This window comes from Phacochoerus africanus, chromosome 2 (genome assembly GCF_016906955.1).
Source record: "Phacochoerus africanus isolate WHEZ1 chromosome 2, ROS_Pafr_v1, whole genome shotgun sequence".
NCBI lineage: Eukaryota > Metazoa > Chordata > Mammalia > Artiodactyla > Suidae > Phacochoerus > Phacochoerus africanus.
Window position 1 is genome coordinate 189,816,202 of NC_062545.1, and position 25,551 is coordinate 189,841,752.

General features: G+C 37.6%; 1 protein-coding gene across 1 annotated transcript in view; it reads left to right on the forward strand.

The window, feature by feature from the left end:
* The window catches only part of KIAA0586 (KIAA0586 ortholog), a 131,620-nt gene that overhangs the window by 16,689 nt on the left and 89,380 nt on the right, over window positions 1-25,551 (forward strand). The window contains 13 exon segments of the mRNA XM_047767448.1: window positions 1,688-1,841; window positions 4,938-5,075; window positions 5,078-5,104; window positions 6,785-6,853; window positions 6,856-6,907; window positions 11,817-11,949; window positions 12,798-13,015; window positions 13,422-13,494; window positions 15,559-15,786; window positions 17,036-17,210; window positions 20,709-20,741; window positions 20,744-20,902; window positions 23,216-23,403. Of these exon segments, the coding sequence (XP_047623404.1) occupies window positions 1,688-1,841; window positions 4,938-5,075; window positions 5,078-5,104; window positions 6,785-6,853; window positions 6,856-6,907; window positions 11,817-11,949; window positions 12,798-13,015; window positions 13,422-13,494; window positions 15,559-15,786; window positions 17,036-17,210; window positions 20,709-20,741; window positions 20,744-20,902; window positions 23,216-23,403 (1,647 nt within the window).

Consider the following 25,551-nt stretch of genomic DNA (forward strand, 5'->3'; position numbering starts at 1 on the left):
TTTTTTGGTTGCACCCATGGCATGTGCATGTTCCCAGGCCAGGGATCAAACCTGCGCCATAGCAGCGATCTGAGCCACATCAGTGACAATGCTGGATCCTTAACTGCTAGGCCACCAGGGAACTCCTTGAGCCTTCATTATTTACCTAGAAAATATTTTATTTTTTTGCTGAGTATGAAATGAGATGACATATTTGAAAACACATAGATATTTTTTCAGGTAGTCCTAACTGTCTATCTGCTATTCATTTATGCTTCAATAAATAAACCTGTTATTTAACTTTCTGCTTTTGGAATGATGGAATCTTTGCTAATTCAGACATCTTACTTAAAAAGCTTATAATTAGAGAGATGTGAAGATTCAGTGACATACTAGGTATTTTAGTAGTTCAGTTAATACTTGATGAAACAGTGTTCTTTGGGAGTTCCCATTGTGAGTCAGCAGGTTAAGAACCCAACATGGTATCTGTAAGGATTTGGGGTTGAACCCTGGCCTTGCTCAGTGGGTTAAGGATCCAGCCACAAGCAATGGCGTAGGTTGCAGATGTGGCTCAGACCTGGCATTGCTGTGGCTATAGCATAGGCTGGCAGCTGAAGCTCTAAATTCGACCCCTAGCCTAGGAACTTCCATATACCATGGGTTCAGCCCTAAAAAGAAAAAAAGAAAAAAAAATTCTAAAAGGGGAGTTCCCTGGTAAGCTAGCTGGTTAAGGATCTGGCATTGTCTCTGCTATAGTGTGGGTTACTACTGGGGCACAGTTTTGATCCTTGGCCTGGGAACTTCCGAATGCTGCTGGTACAGCCAAAAACAGACAGACAAACAGAAAACAAAAAACTCTCTTCTTTTTAAAAACCAGTCTTATAAGATACACTTTTCACTTATTTTAATAAATAGTGCTAAAAAGTAGTCACTACAGTGTCCATCTAAATATAAATGAATATATTACTGCTGCTACTAAGCATGGCTACTATTTTATTTGGGTCCTTACTATCAGTGTTTTTTGAACTTTGATTAAAATGAAATCTTATCATCCAGAATGTAACAGATGAGATGTTTTGGCTTAAGTAGAAGTCTAGGGCTAGGTCCCTTCCTCCTGGTCCTCTCTTAGCTAGCTTCAGTGTCTCTTGAGCCATCTCTGAGGTTAAAAGGAAGAAATGAGGAGTTCCCGTCGTGGCGCAGTGGTTAACGAATCCGACTAGGAACCATGAGGTTGCGGGTTCGGTCCCTGCCCTTGCTCAGTGGGTTAACGATCCGGCGTTGCCGTGAGCTGTGGTGTAGGTTGCAGACGCGGCTCAGATCCCGAGTTGCTGTGGCTCTGGCGTAGGCCGGTGGCTACAGCTCCGATTCGACCCCTAGCCTGGGAACCTCCATATGCCGTGGGAGCGGCCCAAGAAATAGCAACAACAACAACAAAAAAGACAAAAGACAAAAAAAAAAGGAAGAAATGAAGGTTTAGAATAAATTAATTGATCAAGGCCACACCACAGAGCCAAGCAGTCTTTGTGATACCGTGTCCTTCCCACTGCATTGCTGCTGCAGTGGATAATTGCAAGTAAAGTATGTATTTTCATTGTTTATTGAATTTAATAGATTGTTTACAAGTCCCCTAATAAATTTCAGTGTATTTTGTCATCTAACACATTTGAGTTGATATTTGAAATTAACAAAGTAATTTTATGTTTCCTAGACTCATTTCATTAGTGCTGCGCTCAAGACTAGTAGTTTTCAGCCTGTTACTGGGCCTCCTTCTAGATCAGTAGAAGAGTATTCTGTAAAACCAGACCATGTGAATTTTGGTAGCTGTAATCTGTCTTCACATAACACCTTTGCTTCCAAACAAGGTAAAAAATGTAGTTCTCTATGAATAAAAAATGCCAGATATGAATGTTTTTTATAGTATATAAGGTGAAAACTTATTTTACTAGGCTGTAGAAGGCTAAGTCTTTGTTTTATAACACTAGGGTTTTTTTAGGACAAAAAATTTCTAGGTTATTTTGAAACTTGTTCACTCAAGTTATGGATTATGCCCTACTGAGTGGTTTTAGTTAAGTTTCATAAATTGTCAAAAGCACTTTTATGTAAAGGTTTTACTTCTCTAGCATCAGAAATGCTTGTTATCAATTCACCGATTCTCTGACAAACTGCATATTTACTGCTTTTCTCAATATTATCAGGAGAGAAATCACCTGAATACAATTATAAACCATTTCTAAATATTTTCAAAGTAGTAGTAATGCAAATCTATTTTAATGGAATTTTAAAAATCTTTTTATGTAATAATAAAAGAATACATAGCTTATTTAAACCTTTGGAATTTAAACTGCCTCAATAAATTTGTCTCCAAATTATTGATATTTGAATGGTGAACTGATGAAAATCAAGAGCCCATATCCCTTTAATGATATACAGATTCACATGGTAAAATGTTCCTGATATTTGACTTGTTAGAATACGGTTTTTGTTTTTGGTCTTATAGGGCTGCACCCATGGCATATGGAGGTTCCCAGGCTAGGGGTCCAATTGGAGCTCCAGCTGCAGCCTACGCCAGAGCCACAGTAATGTAGGATCTGAGCTGGGTCTGCAACCTACACCACAGCTCACGGCAATGCCAGGTCCTTAACCACTGAGCGAGGCCAGGGATCTAACCTGCAACCTCATGGTTCCTATTTGGATTAGTTTCCATTGCGCCACAATGGGAACTCCTGACTTGTTAGAATGTTGTTATGGGGAGTTCTTGTTGTGGTGCAGCAGAAATGAAACCGACTGGTACCCATGAGGATGTGGGTTCCAATCCCTGGCCTTGCTCAGTGGGTCAGGGATCTGGCGTTGCCATGAGCTGTGGTGTAGGTCATAGATGCGGCATGGATCCTGTGTTGCTGTGGCTGTGGTGTAGGCGCAGCTGTAGCTCTGAATTGACCCCTGGCCTGGGAACTTCCATATGCTGCACCTTTGGCCTGAAAAAGCAAAAAAATAAATAAAAAACAAAAAAGAAGAAGAACGTTGTTTGTGTTCCAGATATATTAAAGATTCCTTATACTTGCAAGGTGCTTTGCCTTCCACAACAAATGAGTGAGCCTTACAAAACTGCTAGGAAGTAATGTGGGTCAGTTTTTTAAGTTGTAAAGGGAGGAAGATGAAGCACAGAAAGGCTGTGACTGCCTGCTGAAGATCACCTGGCTTGAGAGTGAGTGTCAGAGCTATAGCCAGAACTCAGGTTTCTGCGCTCACAGTTTATGTATCTTGTACTAATGAAGTGAGATTTCTGTTTTCAATCTTTTATTAAATGATTCTGGGGAAACCAGTAGGACCAGCCATGTGCTTTCAATAGAAGTGCACACTTGGTTCATGCTCAATTCTGGAGAATTACTTGCTCCTAATTTTTTTCCGTTTTGCTTTGGTTTGGTTTTGGGGGATTTTTTTTTGCTTTTTAGGGCTGCACCTTCAACATGTGGAAGTTCTTAGGCTAGGGGTCGAATTGGAGCTGTAGCTGCTGGCCTACACCACAGCCACATCAATGCAGAATCTGAGCTGCATCTGTGACCTGCACCACAGCTCACAACAGCACTGGATCCTTAACCCACTGAGCGAGGCCAGGGGTCGAACTTGCATCCTCATGGATACTAGTCGGGCTTGTTACCGCTGAGCTACAATGGGAATTTCCCCCATTTTTTTTTTCTTTTGACTTGAGTTTTAAAGGAAAGACTTTTTTTGGTTGTATACTGAACTTGTTTCCTTGTGTATTTTAGTGACAGTAACAGAAATAAAAGAAAAAAATGAGTAAATTAAAAATTCAACAAATTAAATTTTATTTTTCTGTGCTTTTTCTTGAGCATATATCGTTTTTATGTACTCATCATTATAAATAGAATTTCATGTGCTTTTTACTAACATATCAGGTTTTCCCTTGTTTTACATAATTTTCTTCATAATTTTTTTAGTGACTGAATAACTTCTTCACAATTTGCTTGACAATTATCTTTTTGGATACTCAGGCAGTTTTTAGGTTTTTTTTTCTTTATAAATAATACTATTTTGAAAATCATTATATATTTGATGTTTTCTTTAAGTTATTTTCTTCGGATAAATTCCCAAGAGTAAGATGACTACATCAATGTATACAAATTTTTTTTTTCTTTTTTGTCTTTGCCATTTCTTGGGCCGCTCCTGCGGCATATGGAGTTCCCCAGGCTAGGGGTCTAATCGGAGCCGTAGCCACCAGCCTACGCCAGAGCCACAGCAACACCGGATCCGAGCCGTGTCTGCAACTTACACCACAGCTCACCGCAACACCAGATACTTAACCCACTGAGCAAGACCAGGGACCGAATCCTCAACCTCAAGGTTCCAAGTCGGATTCGTTAACCACTTCGCCACGATGGGAACTCCTAAATTTTTTTTTTAACGGCAGCACCCACAGCATATGGAAGTTCTTGGGCCAGGGATTGCATATGAGCTACAGGTGGGACTTACCCCACAGCTGTGGCAATGCCAGATCCTTTAATCCACTGCACTGGGCCAGGGATCCAACCCATGCCTCTCCAATGACCTAAGCCACTGCAGTTGGATTCTTAACCCACTGTGCCACAGCAGAAACTCCTCAATGTATATAAAATATTTCAGACTTGCTAATCTTAGTGCCATATGGTGTCATGAGTTTTCATTGACATGAGCAGTGTCTGGCTATGCCATTTTCACCACGGCTTAGAGAGTACTGAATATTGTCATTTTTTTTCTTATTAGCTATAAGTGTAAAGTATTTATCATCTGTATTTCTTTTGATTTCTAGTGAGGATGAAATTATTTTCTATGTATTTGTCAATGATTTGTGTATCCTATATAATTTTGGTTTGATTTTAAAATATGAGGAAGAGTAATATTACAGTTAAAAAATTTTAAAAAGTCAGTTAAATTTATTATTTTCTTTATTTCTGTTGAAGCACCTTCAAGAGAGGTTGAAGATATGAATTTTGATAAACAAAAATCTCCTTTGGAGACACCAACACCTCGTAGATTTGCTCCTGTACCTGTTTCAAAGGATGATAAAATATCAAAGAGGGAAAATCCTATGGAAGAAAAAGAAATATGGAGATGTCACATCATACAGGTAATAAACCAGTTATAATTAGCACCCACTACTTTTATAGACCTAGCTCAAGTTAGGAACAGATTTCCACACTCATAGTTTATAATTCTCTAATGTAACTGAAGTGGGTTTCTTTTTTTTTTAATATTTTTCTTTAAATGATACTTACTGGGCAAATTAATCATCTTTAGATTCTTTGTAGAAGGAATTGGAGATAATCCTTTATAATCTATCTTCTATAGGCTCTCACTTAACCTTTAATGAAAAAAATTGTTATTAAGAAGTAAAAAATAATGCTTTGTTGAGAGTAAGGCTGATCGTGTTACTTATGTTGTTTTTAGGTTTGAATTTTAGTAATAAAACTCAGAACAATTTAACTTAAATTTTTTTTTTTGCTTTTTTAGGGCCACTTCTGCAGCATATAGTGGTTCCTGGGCTAGGGATTAAATTGGAGCTGCAGCTGCCGACCTGTGCTAGCTACAGCAACGCCAGATCTGAGACTCATCTGTGACTTATGCTGCAGCTTGCGGCAACACCAGATCCTTAACCCACTGAGTGAGGCCAGGGATCAAACCCTCATCCTCATGGATACTAGTTGGATTCCCAGTAAGCCACAATGAAACTCTTAACCTTTATTATCATGTTCAGTTGGAAAAAGTGTTATTAACTTTTTTTTTTTTTTTTTGGTCTTTCTGCCTTTTCTGGGGCCGCTCCCTCCGCATATGTAGGTTCCCAGGCTAGTGGTCTAATGGGAGCTGTAGCTGCTGGCCTACGCCACAGCCACAGCCACAGCAATGCAGTATCTGAGCCACGTCTGTGGCCTACACCACAGCTCATGGCAGTGCCAGATCCTTAACCCACTGAGCAAGGCCAGGGATTGAACCCTCAACCTCATGGTTCCTAGTCGGATTCATTAACCACTGAGCCATGACGGAACTCCTAAGCTTTTAATTTTGGAATAATTTAAATGCATTCAGGTTTTGTCTTGGACATATTTAAAGAGACTTGAGGAATTTAAAAGGCAATAAAATCTTTAATAAACAAGTCAACCTCACCAAAAAAAAAAAAAAAAAGGTTATTATGTAGTCTCATTAAAGATGAGGCCAAAGGGAAGATTCAGCCAATAATTGTTGGGAAAAAAATAGTAAATCTCTCTAACTATTTATAAAAATAGTTCCGTTATTGGGTTTTGTAATGATGTTACACTTCTAGGAGTTCCCGTCATGGCGCAGCAGAAATGAATCTGACTAGGATCCATGAGGTTGCAGGTTCCATCCCTGGCCTCGCTCAGTGGCTTAAGGATCCAGCGTTGCTGTGAGCTGTGGTGTAGAGTGCAGACGTGGCTCAGATCTGTCTGGCATTGCTATGGCTGTGGCATAGGCTGGCAGCTGTAGCTCCAATTAGACCCATAGCGTGAGAACTTCCATATGCCTTGGGTGTGACTCTAAAATAGCAAAACAAAACAAAACAAAAACAAATTCTTTTTTTCTCTGATGGAAAAAATTCAGGCCTAAACTTTTACAAGTATAGTTTTCATGAGTATAAATACTTAGTTTTATTTGGTGGATGTATTTATAATCCGTATCGTAGAGTGAATCAATAGATCATCACTATAAGAAACTAATTTAGTACAAACATGAGATATATAAGAGCAAAATGAATTAGTACTTGAAAAATGAGATTGTATTTCTTCTATTGTAGGAAATATAAGACTCTTGGAACAAATTTTGAACAACCCTGATTCTTTGACAAGAATAAGTGAATCTTCAGGTAAACCTCACTAACCAGGTCCAAACTAGGATGGCAACCTGAGAGGAGAAACAGGTAAAAACAAGGATTGGCTTAAAAGCTAGATGGAAAGAGCTTTGTTTATATTTCTAAAATTTCTTGAAGAATTCCAATAAATTTATAGCATTGCTTTAAAAAATTATCTTAGGTTTAGTTATTATTTTCTGTTGCTAATATATATATATCTTTCCTCTTTTCTATAACTATAAAATGAATATCTAGTTTTCTCAAAATGCAGATTATTAATTTCTCTTCATTTCTGAAGAAATGATACCTGGGATTTGCTTCAATAATAATCCATTGCAGGATAGGGGAGCCCATGTTGGAGGTATAAATGAAATGATGATAGCCATGGGTTAATGATGTTGTAGTTAAATAAGAGTATATGGGGGTCATTATACTATTCTTCTTTCTTTTGTGTTTATTTGAAACTTTATATTATAAAAGTTTTTTATAAAAGTCAGATTAACGTAGGCCAATATAATTTTATTTTTCTTGAAGTCATGAAAACTACAATAATAAAAACTAAATAAGTTACATTTTGGGTAATGTAATAAGAAATGTACAATATTGCAAAATAATGCCATTTGCAGCAACATGGGTGGAACTAGAGACTCTCATATTAAGTGAAGTAAGTCAGAAAGAGAAACAAATACCAAATGATTTCACTTGTATCTCGAATCTAATATATGGTACAAATGAATCTTTCTACAGAAAAGAAAATCATGGACCTTTAGAACAGGCTTGTTGTTGCCAAGAGGGGGTGGGGGGAGTGGGATAGACTGGGAATTTGAGGTTAATAAATGCAAACTATTGCCTTTGGAATGGATAAGCAATGAGATCCTGCTGTATAGCACTGGGAACTATGTCTGGTCACTTGTGATGGAGCATGATAATGTGGGAGAAAAGAATGTATACATGTATGTGTGACTGCGTCACCATACTGTACAGTAGAAAATTGACAGAATACTGTAAACCAGCTATGATGGAAAAAATAAAAATCATTATAAAAAAAGATAAATGTACAGTTTTGGTCTATTACATTTAATGTAATTACTGATACTACATGTTCTATATCTTCATTTGTTTTTCTTTATTCTACTATTCCTCCAGAATGCCTTTTTTTATATCGAGTAGGAATTTTCTAGTGTAACATTTTAATTCCCTTGTTGCTTCTTTTACTATATTTTTTGAGTTATTTTCTCAGTGATTGCCCTAGGTATTACAATTAACATCTTAATTTAAAACAATCAAGTTAGTGATTGACACTGGTTTGATTTCTATAGAATTCAAAAACTTTGCTCCAGTGTATGTTGATTCACTCCCCCTTTCTTTCTGCTATTGTTGTCATACAAATTACATCTTTATATGTTAAAAGCTCATCTGTACAACCTGATAATTATTGCTTTATGCTGTTGTCTTTTAAATCAGGTAGAAGAAGAGTTATAAACAAAAATGTGTTTTAATACTGTCTTTTATATTTACCTATATAGTTAACCTTTACCAGTACTCTTTATTTCTTCCCGTGGATTTAGGTTAGAGTGTAGTATCCTTTTATTTCACTCTGAGGGACTCCTTTTAGTATTTACTTTAGGGTAGATCTTCTGGTGATGAGTTTTTGTTTACCTGGGAACATCTTATTTTCTATTTTTGAAGGGTAGTTTTGCTGAATGTTGAATTTTTGGTTGATACTTTTTCTTTTAGTGTTTTGACTATATCATCTCACTGCTTTCTGGACTCCATGGTTTCTGATAAGAAGTGAGCTGTTAATCTTACTGAGGAAACTCGGTATATGATTGGTAATTTTTTTCTTGCTGCCTTCAGGCTTCTTACCTTTCAGCTTTTGACTGTTTGACTGTGATATATCTAAGTGTGGCTCTCTTTCAGTTTATCCTCTTTAGACTTTGTTGAGCTTCTTGGATGAGTTGATTGATATTCATTAAATTGGGGAAGTTTTTGACTATTTCATTTTCTTTCTTTACTTTTATTTATTTATTTATCTATTTATTTGCTTTTATAGGGCTGCACTCACAGTGTGTGGAAGTTCCCAGGCCCGGGGTCAAATCAGAGTTGTAGCTGCCAGCCTACACCACAGCCACAGAAACACCAGATCCAATCTGTGTCTTCAGCCTACACTGCAACTCATAGCAATGCCAAATCCCTTTTTTTTTTTGCCTTTTCTAGGGCCGCTTCCGTGGCATATGGAGATTCCCAGGCTAGGGGTCTAATCAGAGCCATAGCCACCGGCCTACGCCAGAGCCACAGCAACTCGGGATCCAAGCTGCGTCTGCAACCTACACCACAGCTCACGGCAATGCCAGATCCTTAACCCACTGAGCAAGGGCAGGGACTGAACCCACAACCTCATGGTTCCTAGTCGGATTCGTTAACCACTGCACCACGACAGGAGCTCCAATGCCAGATCCTTAAGCGCACTGAGTGAAGCCAGGGGTCAAACCCACATCCCTATGGATACTAGTCAGATTCATTACTGCTGAACCACAGGAACTCCTGACTTACTTCCTTACACAGTTAAATAGTACACATGACCCTTATCTTCTCTACTGAGGCTATTTGTTTGTTGGTATGCTTGATGGTGTCCCACAGGTCTCTGAGGCTTTTCATTTTGTTTTAATTCTTTCCTTCTCTTTCTCAAACTGGATAATCTCAATGAATCTATCTTTAAATTTCTGATTCTGGGAGTTCCCATTGTGGCACAGTGGAAACAACCTGACTAGTATCCATGAGGATGCGAATTTGATCCCTGGCCTTGCTCATTGGGTCAAGGATCTGGTGTTGCTGTGAGCTGGTGTGGGTTGCAGATGCAGCTTCCATCCTATGTTGCTGTGACTGTGGTGTAGGCTGGCAGCTGTAGCTCCAATTGGACCCCTAGCCTGGAAACTTCCATATGCTGTGGGCACAGTACTAAAAAAAAATTGCTGATTCTTCTGCCAGTTTGAATATGCTGTTTAGCCCCTTTCTTCTGCCAGTTTGAATATGCTGTTTAGCCCCTGTGGGGAATTTTACATTTCAGTTAATGTAGTTTTCAATTCCAGAATTTCTCTGTTTAAAAAATTAGTTTTAACTTTATTGATATTCTCTATTTGGTGAGACTTCATTCTTATACTTTAATTGTAATAGCTAATTTATGGGCTTTGTCTAGTAAGTCAGATACTTGGGGTGCCTCAAGGACAGTTTCTATTGCCTATGCTTTTTTCTGTGTCTAATCTGTACTTTCCTATTTCTTTGTGTGTCTCAGAACATTTTGTTGAAAATTGGACATTTAATTTTTAATTTTTTTTTTTTTTACAGCTGCACCAGTAGCATATAGAAGTTCTCAGGCTAGGGGTTGAATCAGAGCTGCAGCTGCAGGTCTATGCAACAGCCACAATAATGCGGGATCCAAGCCACGTCTGTGACCTATGCCATAGCTGGATACTTAACTCACTGAATGAGACCAGGGATTGAACCCACATCCTCATGGGGACTACATCATGTCCTCAATCCACTGAGCCACAATGGGAACTCCTGGACACTTTATTTTATTTTTTTTCTTTTTTGGCTGCACCCACAGCATATGGAACTTCCCAGGCCAGGGATCAAATCTGATTTGCAGCTGCAACCTGTGCCACAGCTTTGGCAACATGGGATCCTTAAGCCACTATGCTGGACTGGATATTGAATCTGCACTGCTGCAGAGACAATGCTGGACCCCTAACACGCTGCTGGACATTTTAAATGATATAATGTGCCAGTACTGGAAATCATATTCTTCCAACAACCCCTTTCCTCCAGGGTTTGTTGTTGATGTTTGTTGTTGTTCTTCTTGTAACTTTGTTTATAGTGATTTTCCTGGACTAATTCTGTAATTTGTATTCTTTATCATGTACAGCAAATCTCTAATTGGTTATCTAAGTCTGCTACTGATTGGGAAGAGATTTCTTTAACTGTTTCAAATGAATAAGACTCCCTCTCTTTGCCAAGAGACTGTGTTTGTGTGTGGGGGTGGGGCACAGTTTCAGTGCTCTGCCAGTTTATAAACCTTTCTTAACCTTAACTTACCATTTGCACAGAGCCCAAGGTCAGCTAGCTGGGAGAGATTACATCCTTCTTAGGTTGTCTTGTACATGAGCACAGCTTTGTACATGCACATGACTTTCTAGATCCCCAGTAACATGTTGGAGCTTTTCAAAACTCCACCATGGACATCTCATTCCCCAGGTTTTCAGTTTATTGGCCATCCTCCTGTTTGCCTCAACTGATATGACCATCTCAGGCAGCAAAGATGTTAAATAATTGCCATTGTTTTTGAAAAATGATCTAGGTGTGGGGTTTCTCACTGAGCTAGCTCTGAGTCAGGCATAAAGAGAAACTTTGTCAATGGGACATTTTGAGGCTCTCTAAACTTGTTTTTCCTTTGTTAGTGGTCGTAAGGCTGTTTGTTGGTTTTCAAAGCTACCACAGAGTTGGGGAAAGAGCTGTGGAAATAGGACAAGTTTAAAATGCCTTAAAGCTTGCTCTTCTTATCATTCATTTTCTTAATTCAGTGTTCCTTGGAGTGTGCAAGATTTTGTTTAATTTCCAGAGTTCTGAAAAAGCTGATTTGACCAGGTTTGCTAGTGTTCTCTTTGCTTTTATGCAGGAGTGGATTTTTAGAGGTTCTTACTCCTCTATTCTAGAAGTGCTTTGCATGTTAGCTTCTTCAAAGCAAAACTTTTCCTCTCTTTTCATACTTTTCCTAAACCAGTCTGGCCAGAGTAATTTTGCTTCTTGTAATTTTTGGTATTTCATATGTTTAATTACTTAACTGATTAATTCCGCTGTACAATTTTAATAAGACGTCATTCAGAATTCATATACCTCAGAATGTATCAAAGATTTACATAATCAAATATTTACTGAATTTATGACAATTTAGAAAATTTTATTTTTAAATCTTTTACAGCATTGATACTCTATCCACTCAAAGATTTCCTTCTTATGAAGAACTAGGAAGAGCTAGAGTGACCATGCAGAAGTCTGATGATATTCTTCATGATCTTGGCCAAAACAAGAAAGAAACAAATGGCATACTTCAGGTAAAGTGGGAGCAAGATGTTAAAGTTATTGATTAGTAAAGGTAAAAATTACAAAGAAATTAAAAAGTTATCAAGACAGAAAGCAAAAGGAAGGATGAAGACAGTGCACTGAAAAAGGCATGTCAGCCCAACCTGATGCCCTTACAAAACTTTTTCAAAAGCCCTTACCGAGTGATTTCTACATGCTGCTACTTGGCTGAGACTGAATCACATGGCCACCTGTAGCTCTCCAGCTTCTACTGGAGAGGAAGGAAGGCTGAGGGAGAACTGTGAATGGCCCTCATTTATCCAGTTCACATTGTCCACTCTGCTTACCTGGAGCCAACTTGCCCTCGTTATGTTTTAATATTCTTCACCAGATACAGCTTTTATTGGCCACTGAATTGCAGTGGACTTCATAGCCCTAGTTCACTAACATTCATATTAGTTCTTCTAAATGGAAAGAAACTTTAATTGCCAAGAATTTTTTTTTGTTTTTAGTGGCTGTACCTGCTACATATGGAAGTTCCTGGGCTAGGGGTCGAATTGGAGCTTCAGCTGAGGCCTACACTCATCAACTTTGGATATGTGACCTATGATGCAGCTTGCATCAGTATTGGATCCTTAACCCACTGAGGGAGCCAAGGATTGACCCCACATCCTCATGGAAATAATCTCTGGTCCTTAACCCCCTGAACCACAGTGGGAACTCTGTCAGGTGTTCTTTTAAATCTCTTCAGTTTGACATATTGATTCTTTAGATTGTATTGGCATAGTGTGTGCCCCAACTATAATAATAGCTCTTTTTTGGATTTAAATAATTAATATGAGCTTTACATGGTAATATTTTTACCCTTTTATATTTTAAGCCAAAAGAATCTCAGATTGTATCAAGACTTGCTGACTTACCACAGAATTCCATAAAGCTTCAAACAACCAGTACAAGATCTGTACTAAAAGATGCTGAGAAGATTTTGAGGGGAGTACAAAATAATAAAAAAGTACTTGAAGAAAACCTGGAAGCTATTATTCGAGCAAAGGATGGAGCTGCCATGTATTCCTTTATCAATGCCCTGTCTACCAACAGGTAGGACAGGGTGTTGACATCCCAGGGTTTTTTATGAAACTGGCAGGTTACAGGCTCTCAATTTTTTTCTTAACACTTTGTTTAATGTGTTTTAACATCTAGAAAAATTCTTCATTGCCTTTAACAATATAGACTCCAAAGCTAGAATTTGTATATATACACATTGCTGTTATTTTCATAGATGTCAATTTTCCCTTTAATTTTTTTTCTCTTTTTGGTAAATATCTTCTATGATTAGCATGTCCTTTTCAAACATCCTTCAAACATTTAGTGAAACTAATAACATTGGTTTTTCCTTTTCAGATGAAAGGATAATGTGCTACACAGTAGATTTAAAACCAAACAAGAGATCTGTTATTAGGATATGTAATATTAATTTAATAAAATTATTTTTTCTCTTTTGTAGAGAGATACCAGAAAAGATTCGGATCAGAAAGACAGTAGATGACTGGATTAAAACTATTTCTGCAGAAATTCAAGTAGGTATTGGAAAAAACCAATTAAGCCAATTCTCAGTAGTTAATATTGATTCCAGTTTATAAGTATAATATTTATCCTCAAAATTTATAAATCTACTTAATGATTTTTTTTTTTGGCTGCACCCATAGCATGCAGAGATTCCTGGACCAGGAATTGAACCTCTGCCATAGCTGCAACCAGAGCCACAGTAGTAACATGCCAGATCCATAACTTGCTGAGCCTTGACAGAATTCCTCACTCATGATTCTTAATTTCACTCTGTCATCCTTTACATTTACTTAATAATAAGTTTCATTTTACTTAACAAGTGCGTTGTCTCATAAATTATATTATGGCTCTTTTCTGGCAAATTGTGGACAATAACTAAAATACGAGTAAGTTGAATCAATTTCAGATGGAAAAACCACCACTTTCTCACCTCTACACAGTTCACGGTGTATCTTCAGACATTAGCTTTGCAGAAATCCAGGAGAGTTTATATTAGGGGATCCGTAATTTAAAGGAAACTTTTAAAATTCTGTGTATTAGAAGAAGCAAAGCTAAACAAAGCCACTCATTTTTATGGGGTGTAATGTTTTTTTTTTCCTGACTGTAAGATAAGTGTATATGCTTACAGTGGTAGCAAGATGAAGTGTCAGTTCCGTTTCCACAGCAGTAAACACTAAAATATACTTCTAACACTGTTGTTTTAAGAATATATATCTGTAATGTGGTTATAAAGAATTTATGTGAGCTATTATATGAAACACTAGAAGAAAAGTTGAGCTAAGAATAAAAAGACTTGGAGTTCATAATCTGGTTCTACAGACAACTAGCAATGTATGTCATTTTGTAACTGTGGATTCCATGCAAAATATGTTTGTTTAAACCTTCAAGTAGGGGAGTTCCCATCATTGTGCAGCAGGAACAAATCCGACTAGAAACCATGAGGTTGCGGATTTGATCCCTGGTCCCGCTCAGTGGGCTAAGGATCCAGCATTGCCGTGAGCTGTGGTGTAGGTCACAGAGGCAGCTCGGATCCTGTGTTGCTGTGGCTGTGGCGTAGGCCACCAGCTGTAGCTCAGTTTAGACCCCTAGCCTGGGCACCTCCATATGCCACGAGTATGGCCCTAAAAAGCGAAAAAAAAAAAAAAAAACCAACAAAAAACCTCAGGTAGGGAGTTCCTGTCATGGCTCAGTGGTTAATGAGCCCGACTAGTATCCATGAGGACTCGGTTTTGATCCCTGGCCTCACTCAGTGGGTTGGAGATACAGCATTGCTGTGGCTGTGGTATAGGCTGGCAGCTGTGGCTCTCATTCAACTCCTAGCCTGGGAACCTCCATATGCCGTAACCCTAAAAAGACAAAAGATAAAAAATAAATTAAATAAATAAATAACCCTTCAGGTACCTTTAATTTATACATATTTATCTCAGAGTTTTATTACAAGATTGTTTACTTTTTGGAAACTTTTATTTTTTTGAACAGTTACTATCTTCATATAGTTAAACATCAAAAAGTATAAAAAGGTTTATAATGAAAAATTGCCCTTCTGCCTCTGAACCCCATCTACTATTTCTCATTCTCTCTGCTCCATGAAACGTCATTGTTTTATTTATTTATTTATTTATTTATTTATTTATTTTGTCTTTTTAGGCCCACACCCATGGCACGTGGAGGTTCCCAGGCTAGGGGTCGAGTCGGAGCTGCAGTTGCTGGCCTGCACCACAGCCACAGCATGTGGGATCCGAGCCACATCTGTGACCTACACCACAGCTCATGGCAATGCTGGATCCTTAACTCACTGAACAAGGCCAGGGATCAAACTCACGTCCTCATGGATACTAGTTGGCTTCCTTAACCACTGTGCTGGTTTGATGAGAACTCCAAAACACCATTGTTTTAAATTTTTTCTTTATTTTACAAAGAATTTTTATTCATATGTAAACTAATATAATTTAGAAAGCATTTAAAACTGCTGAATTTTATGTCTGTAACAGCAGAAAATAATTCCTAGATCTTTTGATTTGCAAGCATTGCTGCTTGGATAGATTTTAAGTAATTCTGATTTTGGTTGTGTTAAGGATGAACTGGCAAGAAAAGATTATCAACAAAAGAAATTTGATCAAAAGAATCAAAGGACCAAGAGAACTCAGAATATGAGCAAAGATATTAAAACAAACACACAAGGTAAAACTGTAAATAATTCTTTATTTCCAAGAAGACATTCTCAAAGGCCAAAAGAGGAGTGTTTTAGAAATCCACCTGCAAGGAGCATGGCTGCTTCAAGCTTACCGAAAGAGAGGAAAGAAGTAAGATCTGAATTAGATTTTGTGACGTAAATGTTGTGATTGGTTGTTTTTTAAAGATATAAATAATGAAATGACTATGCAAATGTTTTAAAAATATGAATGACGATGCAGATGTAAACCATCTTTAAACTATTGATATTCAGGGGTTTGGATATCCATTGTTGGAAATCACTGTACAAAATACACAGTTCCTTCTGAGATTTCACACTTATAGTATTTCAGTCAGGTATGTGGAGTCATTTAGTCCAAAAATTAGGTTCTCTAGTTCATGGTATTCAAAATTGTATTTCATTTTTTTTTCTTGATCTGTGGTATATGGAAATTCCCAGGCCAGGGATTGAGTCTGAGCCACAGCTGTGACTGACACCACAGCTGCATCAAGGCCAGATCCTTAGCGCACTGCGCCACAGCAGGAACTCCTGTATTTCATCTGTGTGTGTGTGTGTGTGTGTGTGGCTTGTTTGTTTTCCATTTTAACAAATACGTGTTTACTGCCTAGTGATTTCGAGGGAGGCCTGGTACTCCATGTTACAGAGAGAATTTTTTGGCTTCTCAAAGCTGTAACTTAATGCCTAGCGTAGATTGTTGAATAGATTAATAAAGCATCTAATTCAGTGCTTAGCACTTAGTGGATGCTCAATAAATTCTGCCTTTCTGTGGCATTTAGATTATGATTGAAGCTGAGATCAGGAACGTAGAAAATTATTTAAGCACTTAGTTTATGTTATTTCATTGTACTTGAAAGTACTAAACACGTAAAACGTGTTTAAACCTTTTTGGTGCTGAAAATATGCTGAGTATAAGAACCTTCATGTTTCTTGGGTGGATGATTTTTTTGTATTTAATTTTGAAAACTAAAAATATTCTTTTGAAAACTGTAAAACTTTAAAACCATAGTTTTTTGTATTTAATTTTGAAAACTGTAAAACTTTAAAACTATAGTTTGAAAACTATCGGCAGAAGTTAAGAGCCATTTAAAATAGAGAACTTTCTCAACCTTATCATTCTTTTTTTTTTTTGGCCACGCCCACAGCATGTGGATATTGCTGGGCTAAGGATCGAACCTGCATCACAGCAGCAACCTAAACTGCTGCAGTGACAATGCCAGATCCTTAACCCCTGTGCCACAAGAGAACTCCTATGATCATTCTTAATGTTGTACTTATGCTGGCAAAAGGAGGCTTTAGAAAAATGAGATAAGTGTTTGATGACTGTTTTGATGCTGAGTTGAATAATTTTCTGTACTTAGGGATTTTTGAAAGCAACCACAGAGGTACAAGACAACGATTATACATTACAAATTTATGGAAAACCAGTTTATCAGGGTCACCGCAGCACTCTTAAAAAAGGACCGTATCTCAGATTTAATTCTCCATCTCCTAAGTTCAGACCGCAGAGACCAAAAGTAATAGAACGAGTTAAAGGTAAGGAATCTCATTTTTTTGCTTTGTGGGTAAACTGCATTTTTTATGATAGTAGTTTAATATATAAAGTTTAATTTTAGTTTTTTTTTTTTTAAGTGCTGCTATTTATTTATTTATTTATTTGTCTTTTTTAGGGCCGCACCCATGGCATATGGAGGTTCCCAGGCTAGGGGTTGAATCGGAGCTGTAGCCACTGGTTATGTCAGTGCCACAGCAACGCAGGATCTGAGCCGAATCTGTGACCTACACAGCTCATGGCAACACCGGATCCTTAGCCTGCGAGGCCAGGGATTGAACCCACAACCTCTTGGTTCCTAGTCGAATTCGTTAACCACTGAGCCATGACAGAAACTCCTAATTTTAGTTTTTTATTTATTATTTATAAATACAGTTCAAGTTATATAATGCTTAAGAATGGAAAAACATTTCCTTCTAGGAGAGTAGGGAAAAACAGACCAGATTCAAGATAGGAATAAGTGGGGAAAAATATAGTATTAGATGCTATATTCAGATAAAGCATGATAAAATTTATGAGATGATGCATCTTAAGCAGTTTAAATTATAATCTTGAGAAAGTAGACATTTCCTTGCAGACCTTGGTCCATCATGGTTATTTATAAACAGAAAGATAAACCATGTACTGTACATTATCATAAAAGTGCTTATGGAAATTGGACCTGTGCCAGTTGCTTTAGTTTTCCTTTCCTAAAGTTAGGTGATCTTATGGGGTATCGGATTATCTAGAAATCCTACTGATTTTTATTTTAGTAAGCTTACGGATGATATTTACCTAAAGTTTCCTCATTTCTTGGAGCTTGCTATTAACTTACAATTGAGGTTTAGAAAGCCTTTGCAAAAGATAACTCAAAGTTTTAAAATGCTTTCAAATTCAAAAATCTCTTTATTAAGCAACCTTTTATTAAGCAAACCCTTTTAATGGTAGAAGTGCTTGAGAACCTGTAGACATAGGCTCTTCCTTGGGCCTTGGAACCTGCTATTTCCTTTGCCCAGAGGGCTTTTCCCTCAGACACTTGCATGGCACACTTAATTGTTTTTTTTTTTTTTTTTGGTCTTTTTAGGGCCACACCCGTGGCCTTTGGAAGTTCCCAGGCTAGGGGTTGAATCAGAGATAATAGCTGCTGGCCTGCACTACAGCCACAGCAATACCGGATCTGAGCCTTGTCTGTGAACTACACCACAGTTCACGGCAATGTCAGATCCTTAACCCACTGATTGAGGCCTGGGATCAAACCTGCATCTTCATGGATACTAGTCAGGTTCTTAACTTGAATTCCTCACTCACTTCTTTTGATCTCTGCCCTCAGAGTTAGCTTCTCAGAAAGGTCTACCTTGACCATCCTGTCCAAAATATTACCACCTCGTCCTCCTTAACCCCTTGTTCTGCCTTATTGTTCTTCATAGCACTTCTCACTATTTGATGTTATGTTTTTATTTGTTTGATTTTTTTTCCCCTTACTAGACTGTAAGCTGTGTGAGTATAGTTGGTTTATTGTATTATATTTCCCGCGTCTGGAATGATGCCTAATGCATTTTTTTTTCTTTGCTTTTTAGGGCCGCATCCACAGCTTATGGAAGTTCCTAGGCTAGGGATCAAATCGGAGCTACAGCTGCTGGCCTACGCCACAGCCACAGCAGTGCCAGATCCTAAACGTATCTGCTACCTACACCATAGCTCATGGCAATGCTGGATCCTTAACCCACTGAACGAGGCCAGGGATCGAACCGGAAACCTCATGGTTCTTAGTTGGATTCATTTCTGCTGCACCACAATTCAAACACCTGCCTAAAACATTTTAAATGCTGATAAAGTGTATTTTAAATAAACACTTAAGAAAAATTCTTTCAGCTGAGTGAATGAATATTTGAGAACAGGATGAAAAAACATAAATGTGGTGCTAAAATTTTTCTTCCTGTCTAGATTTATAAAATTATATGTAAACTATATTTAAAAGTCTAGATTTATAAAATTACATATTAAAAGTGAAAATGTAGTAATGTCAGTAATTTATTTAGAAGAGATTTTAGTTTCTTTCCTTTACACTTTTACTTTTATTCACTTTTCTTAGATTCCATAGAAATTTATGTACTTCTCTAAGGAGATAGATAATCAGAAAAATTCTCAACTTTTTTTCCTGCACTCACAGCAGGTGGAAGTTCCTGGGCTAGGGATTGAGCCCTCACCATAGCAGTGACCCCAGCTGCTACAGTGACAATGCCAGATCCTTAATCCACTCCACCGCAAGGGAACTCCCAAAATTTCCAATTTTTAAAAAATTCAGGATTTAATGTCTATATTTACTTCACAAGAATTTAACAAAATGCATGATGATAGTAACTTCTGTAAGACTTTTGGTTAAGTATAGAATTTGCTGTACATAATTTCAAAAAATAAAGGTTATTGGTTTTTCATAATAATGAGAAGATGAAAAAAAATTTAATTCCAAAATGATCATTAACTTTTTATAACTACAGGGAAAAAATGTAATGAGTTAAAGAATACATTCTGAGTATCTTTTTTTGTGTGTGTCTTTTTAGGGCTGCTCCCATGGCATATGGAGGTTTCCAGGCTAGGAGTCAAATCAGAGGGGTAGATGCTGGCCTATGTCACATCCACAGCAACGCCAGATCCGAGCCTCATATTCAACCTACAACACAGCTCATGGCAATGCCAGATTCTTAACCCACTGAGCAAGGCCAGGGATTGAACCCAAGTCCTCGTGGATAGTAGTCTGGTTCGTTAACTGCTGAGCCATGGCAGGAACTCTTCTGAGTATCTTTTAAATCTTTATTCAACATTTTTTCTAAGTCATTGTATTTTTTTTCTATCGTAGTAGTCGCGCAAGTTGTTACATCTTTTCAGAGGTTAAGAAACAATGGCCTGGGAGTTCCCTTTGTGGCTCGGTGGTTAATGAACCTAACTAGATCCATGAGGATGAGGGTTCCATCCCTGGCCTTGCTCAGCGGGGTTAAGGATCCCGCTTTGCTGTGAGCTGTGGTGTAGGTTGCAGACGCAGCTTGGATCCTGAATTGCTGTGGCTGTTGTGTAGGTCGGCAGCTGCAGCTCCAATTTGACCCCTAGCCTAGGAACTTCCATATGCCGCAGGGGCAGCTGCCCCCCGCCCCAAAAATAGCAGAAACCATGGACTGCAGGCCAGCTGCCTATTTTTGTAAAGGAAGCTATATTGTAAGATAGCTATGCTCATAAATTTATGTATTGTCTATGAGTGCTTTCATGCTACAGCAACAGAATTGAGATGTTGCCAGTGAGACCACATGGCCCATGAGGCTAAAATATTTACTATCTGGCCACTTAAAAAAAAGTTTGCCACCTCCTGGTTTACATGTTCTATTTTGGGGCCTTGTAACCTTATGTAGAATGAGATCTTTCTGTGAAGAAGAGTTTCTATATTTCTAGATGACTGGATAGTAAATGTTCAAACAATATTTAAAAATATCTGCCATTGATGCTTATTATAGGCACTAAAGTAAAGTCAATAAGAACACAAACTGACTTTATGCAACAAAACCTACAAAGGTGGATTCTAAACTGCAACATTCCATTACTACGCTGTCTCCTGGTGATCAGCAGTATTTGTTCAGCCCAAGCAGGGAAATGCCTACTTTTTCGGGTACATTGGAAGGTCATCTAATTCCTATGGCAATTCTTTTAGGTAAGACCCAACAGAATATAATGGGTAAATTTTAAAATTCTGATCAGCAGTAGCAGAACTTACAAAATGGGACTGATAAAATAGTCACCCACCATTTCCTCCCTGTGTTGCTTGTATTTGTGGCTGGGGCCTCAAAATGTGTCTTACTCTGTGTGGTAGCAGTCTCTGAAATGATGGTTCCTGTTCCTGCTATAGTTTCACTTACAGGAAACATTCTCTTGGTATTTTACAATGTATTACCGTAAATGAAATGAAATTAAAATAATGTTTAGATGTCATAGACATTGATAATAATGAAAGAATTCAAGGATTTTGATTGGTTTAATATCATTGTGTCTTAGGAAAAGTACTTTAGAGTACTTTTTATGTACTTTGAACTAGGCTGTGATAAGTGAAAATTGCAGAGTTGTGTGTTCTAAGTCAATAATTTGGTTATTTACTTTGGTTATATACTTATTTGAAGTCTCTCAGATTCATCATTGTAAAAATGGAACAAATTATTTTTGCTCTCACACTAGCTCTTCAAATCTAGTTGGCTGTTTTTTCTTTTAGTGTCTTTGCTATTCTTCCTTAATTTTGATGAATTATTTATGAACAATTTTCAACATAAAAGAATTTGTTATTTTTGATATTTTGGGTTAATGGCATGACTACTTGGAAGCTAATGTCTATTCAAACATACCTTCTACTAAAATAGTAGCTAATACTTACAAAGTCCTTACTGTATTCCAGGTACAGATATAAGTGCTTTACATATGTTAACTTATTCAATCCACCCTATAAAACACATGGTAATGTACCAGTTTTATATTTTTATTTATTTATTTATTTTTTATTTATTTGCTTTTTCTAGGGCCACTCCCCACAGCACATGGAGGTTCCCAGGTTAGGGGTCTAATCCAAGCTGTAGCTCCTGGCCTACGCCAGGGCCACAGCAACACAGGATCCGAACTGCGTCTTTGACCTACACCACAGCTCACGGCAACGCCGGATACTTAACCCACTGAGCGAGGCCAGGGATTGAACCCGCAGCTTCATGGTTCCCAGTTGGATTCGCTAACCACTGAGCCACAATGGGAACTCCAGTTTTATAGATGAAGAAACTGACGCATAGAGGAGTTCAGTAATTTGTCAAAGCCCACATAGCTAGAATGGAGCCAAGATTCAAACCCAGGCACTATGGTGTTCGAGTCTGTGCTTTTAATGAGTGCAGAAATACTGTCCCTCTTTTTTTTCTTTGCTTTTTTAGGGCTGCACCCTCGGCATATGGAGGGTCCCAGGCTTGGGGTCGAATCGGAGCTACAGCTGCTGGCCTACGCCACAGTCACAGCAGCGTTAGATCTGAGCCGCATCTGCAACCTACACCATAGCTCATGGCAACGCCGGATCCCTAACCAATTGAGTAAGGCCAGGGATCAAACCCCCGACCTCATGGTTCTAGTCAGATTCATTTCTGCTGTGTTCTGACGGGAACTCCAGTACTGTCTCTCTTTACTTTGAAATACAGGAAATAAGTGGACTTTTGAAGTGAAAGGTAACAAAATTTCTACAGCTATGATAATTACCAAATAGTTGGCCCACATGCCATTTATTGGTAGTTAAACACTAATATTTTGTAGTTGGCTTTATTTCTGTCCGTTGCTGCTCTATGAAGATTTGAGTACTTCATAGAATATATATTATAATGCAGTACACTTTAGTCTTGGCTTTAGTCTACACTAACAAACTATTATGACCTTTGACAAATTAGGTTGTTTCTAAACTTCTGTTTCCTCAATTGTAGAATGTGAATAATAATACTTCATAGGCTTTTTTTTAAATTTATTTTTATTTTTTGTTTTTTAAGGGCCACACCTGTGACGTATGAAAGTTCCCAGGCTAGGGGTCGAATTATAGCTACAGCTACTGGCCTACACCACAGCCACGCAGGATCTGAGCAGTGTCTATGACCTACACCGAAGCTCACAGCAACGCCTGATCCTTAACCCACTTTGTGAGGCCAGGGATCAAGCCTGTGTTCTCATGGGTACTAGTTGGATTTGTTACCACTGAGCCACAGTGGGACCCCCTTCATAGGCTTATTTAAAGAAGCGGTTAGTACATATGAGTGCTTCATAAATGTTAGTTGCTGATAAAAGGATAACATGATAAGTATGATGACAGTGGTTAGGTGATTACAGAGGGAAAGGTGATTACAGATAGTGCTTTCCTTTCATATGAGAATTTAGCCTTAAAAATCCAGGTTGTTGAGTATTAATTTTTTTTCTTTATTTCTGATGCCTGACTCCTTTTCTCCTTGCAATTTTTTTTTAGGACAAACCCAAAGTAATAGTGATTCCATGCCACCTGCTGGTGTAATTATAAACAAGCCACACCCTATAACAGTGACTACTTCTATTCCACCATCACTTCGAAAAACAGAAACCGGAGTAAAGAAACCTAACATAGCAGTTGTAGAAATGAAGTCAGAAAAAAAGGATCCTCCTCAGCTTACTGTACAGGTATGCCAGTGTGCAGAAACAGAAAAATTAAAGGAAAAAAATCTCTCACTTAACTTTAAGCACTTAAAATCTATTATGGTCCTTCATGAAAAGTTTGCTTTCATGATGGGTCTTTTGTTCTTTAAAACTGTGATGTTAATGTGGTATCACTACACTTGTTCTGCATGATTTAATCTACCTTTCCAAAGGCAGTGACTGATAGCCAGGTGACTCAGTGGCGTTCCAAGAGGAGCAATTGAACAGTATGTTATAATTAACTTAAAAAAATGCAGTGTGTTTGCTGTAATTAATACTTTAACCTTTACACAAACATATATAAAAGAACTTGAATGAAAAGAGAACTTATATATAAGCTTAAATATTCAGGTTGTCAGTTCTTCCTTGGTGTATAATTTAAATGAAATTATATTAAAAAATAAAAGCATTGATTTTTATTTTAACTTAAACTTTATGATCATTTTGATATTTGAAAGAAAAAAAGAAGTTCCCATTGAGGCACAGTGGAAATGAATCCGACTAATATCCATGAGGATGTGGGTTTAATCCCGGGCCTTGCTCAGTGGGTTAAGGATACGGCCATTGCCATGAGTTGTGGTGTAGGTCACAAATGTGCCTCAGATCCTTCGTTGCTGTGTCCATGGTGTAGGCTGGTAGCTGCAGCTCTGATTCGACCCCTAGCCTGGTGAGGCCCAAAACAAAAAGCAGGGGGAAGGGGAGGGAGTGGGATGGTCTAGGAGTTTGGGGTTAGTAGATGCAAACTATTGCATTTGGAGTAAATAATGAGATCCTGCTGTACAGCACAGAGAACTGTATCTAGTAGTCACTTGTGATGGAAAATGATGGAGGATAATGTGAGAAAAAGAATGCATATGTATGTGTGACTGGGTCACTTTGCTGTACAGCAGAAATTGACAGAACAATGTAAATCAACTATAATGGAAAAGTTAAAAACCAAAAATAAATAAATAAATAAATTAAAAATTTAAAAAAATAGAGAAAAGGGGTTTAGAAAAGTTAAATTGTTTTGGTAGTGGTCCTATTTCATAAATAGCCTTGGTTATTTAAAGAATGTAATATGTGATGGATACTTCATTAGTCAGTGGGAAATGGGATTCTTATTTTTTTGCCTTTTTAGGGCCACAGTACTGGCATAGTTTCTAGGCTATGGGTCGAATCAGAGCTACAGCTGCTGGCCTACACCACAGCCACAGCAATATCAGATCCGAGCCGCCAACACTGGATCCTCAACCCATTGAGCAGGTTGGATTCCAGTTGGATTTGTTACAGCAGAGCCACAGCAGGAACTCCTGGAAATAGTATTCTTATAAATGAAGTAATCTATCTTATAATTGGTTAGTGTGGAAAATAGATCAGTTTTAGACTCTTAAGTTTTTCTGTGTAGAAAATGAGCTCCATATAGGGGATAGGCTAAAGTACAGCTACAGAGTATAAAAACATAGAAGAATTAGAAAATAATTGCATGTAATCCTTATCAGAATTGAAGCTAAGCCTTGGATATGAGAGAAGAAAACTTAAATATGATAGAAAAATAGATTTGAATATATAGAATCTAAAACTTACACATGTAAAAAATTCCTAAATAAAAAGGAAAACAACGTTATAGTGAGAAAGTATTATTGTTGTTTCTCATATGTAGAAAGATTTAATTTTTAAATATAAAACCCACCGTAAATAAATAAGAAAATATAAGGACAAGTCCAGAAATATTCGAAGAACATGAATAAGACTCTATAGAGGAGGAAATAGAGTTTACAAGTAAGCAAATTGAATACTTGCAATCTTGCTAGTTATCAAGATAATGCAAATTAAAATAATAGTATACCTCCATTTAGAAACTTATTGCTAAAATGCTTCTACTATGTAATTTGGGTGAAGGTTGGGTAAAACTTATGATTATGCTTTTGATGATGGAAATAGAGCTCTTTTGGACTGCATTTTGGCAGAAATTATCAAGAATCTTAAATATTTATGCTTAAAGAAGTTAATCTAATATTTGGCTATCCAGCATAATGAAATAATTCAAAGTTCAGGGAAAAAGCCTCTACACATATGTGAAATGTTTGGGAGTGATATATGTTTGTCTATATCTATCTAATAGTGAATATATTAGAGATATCCTAAATGTTT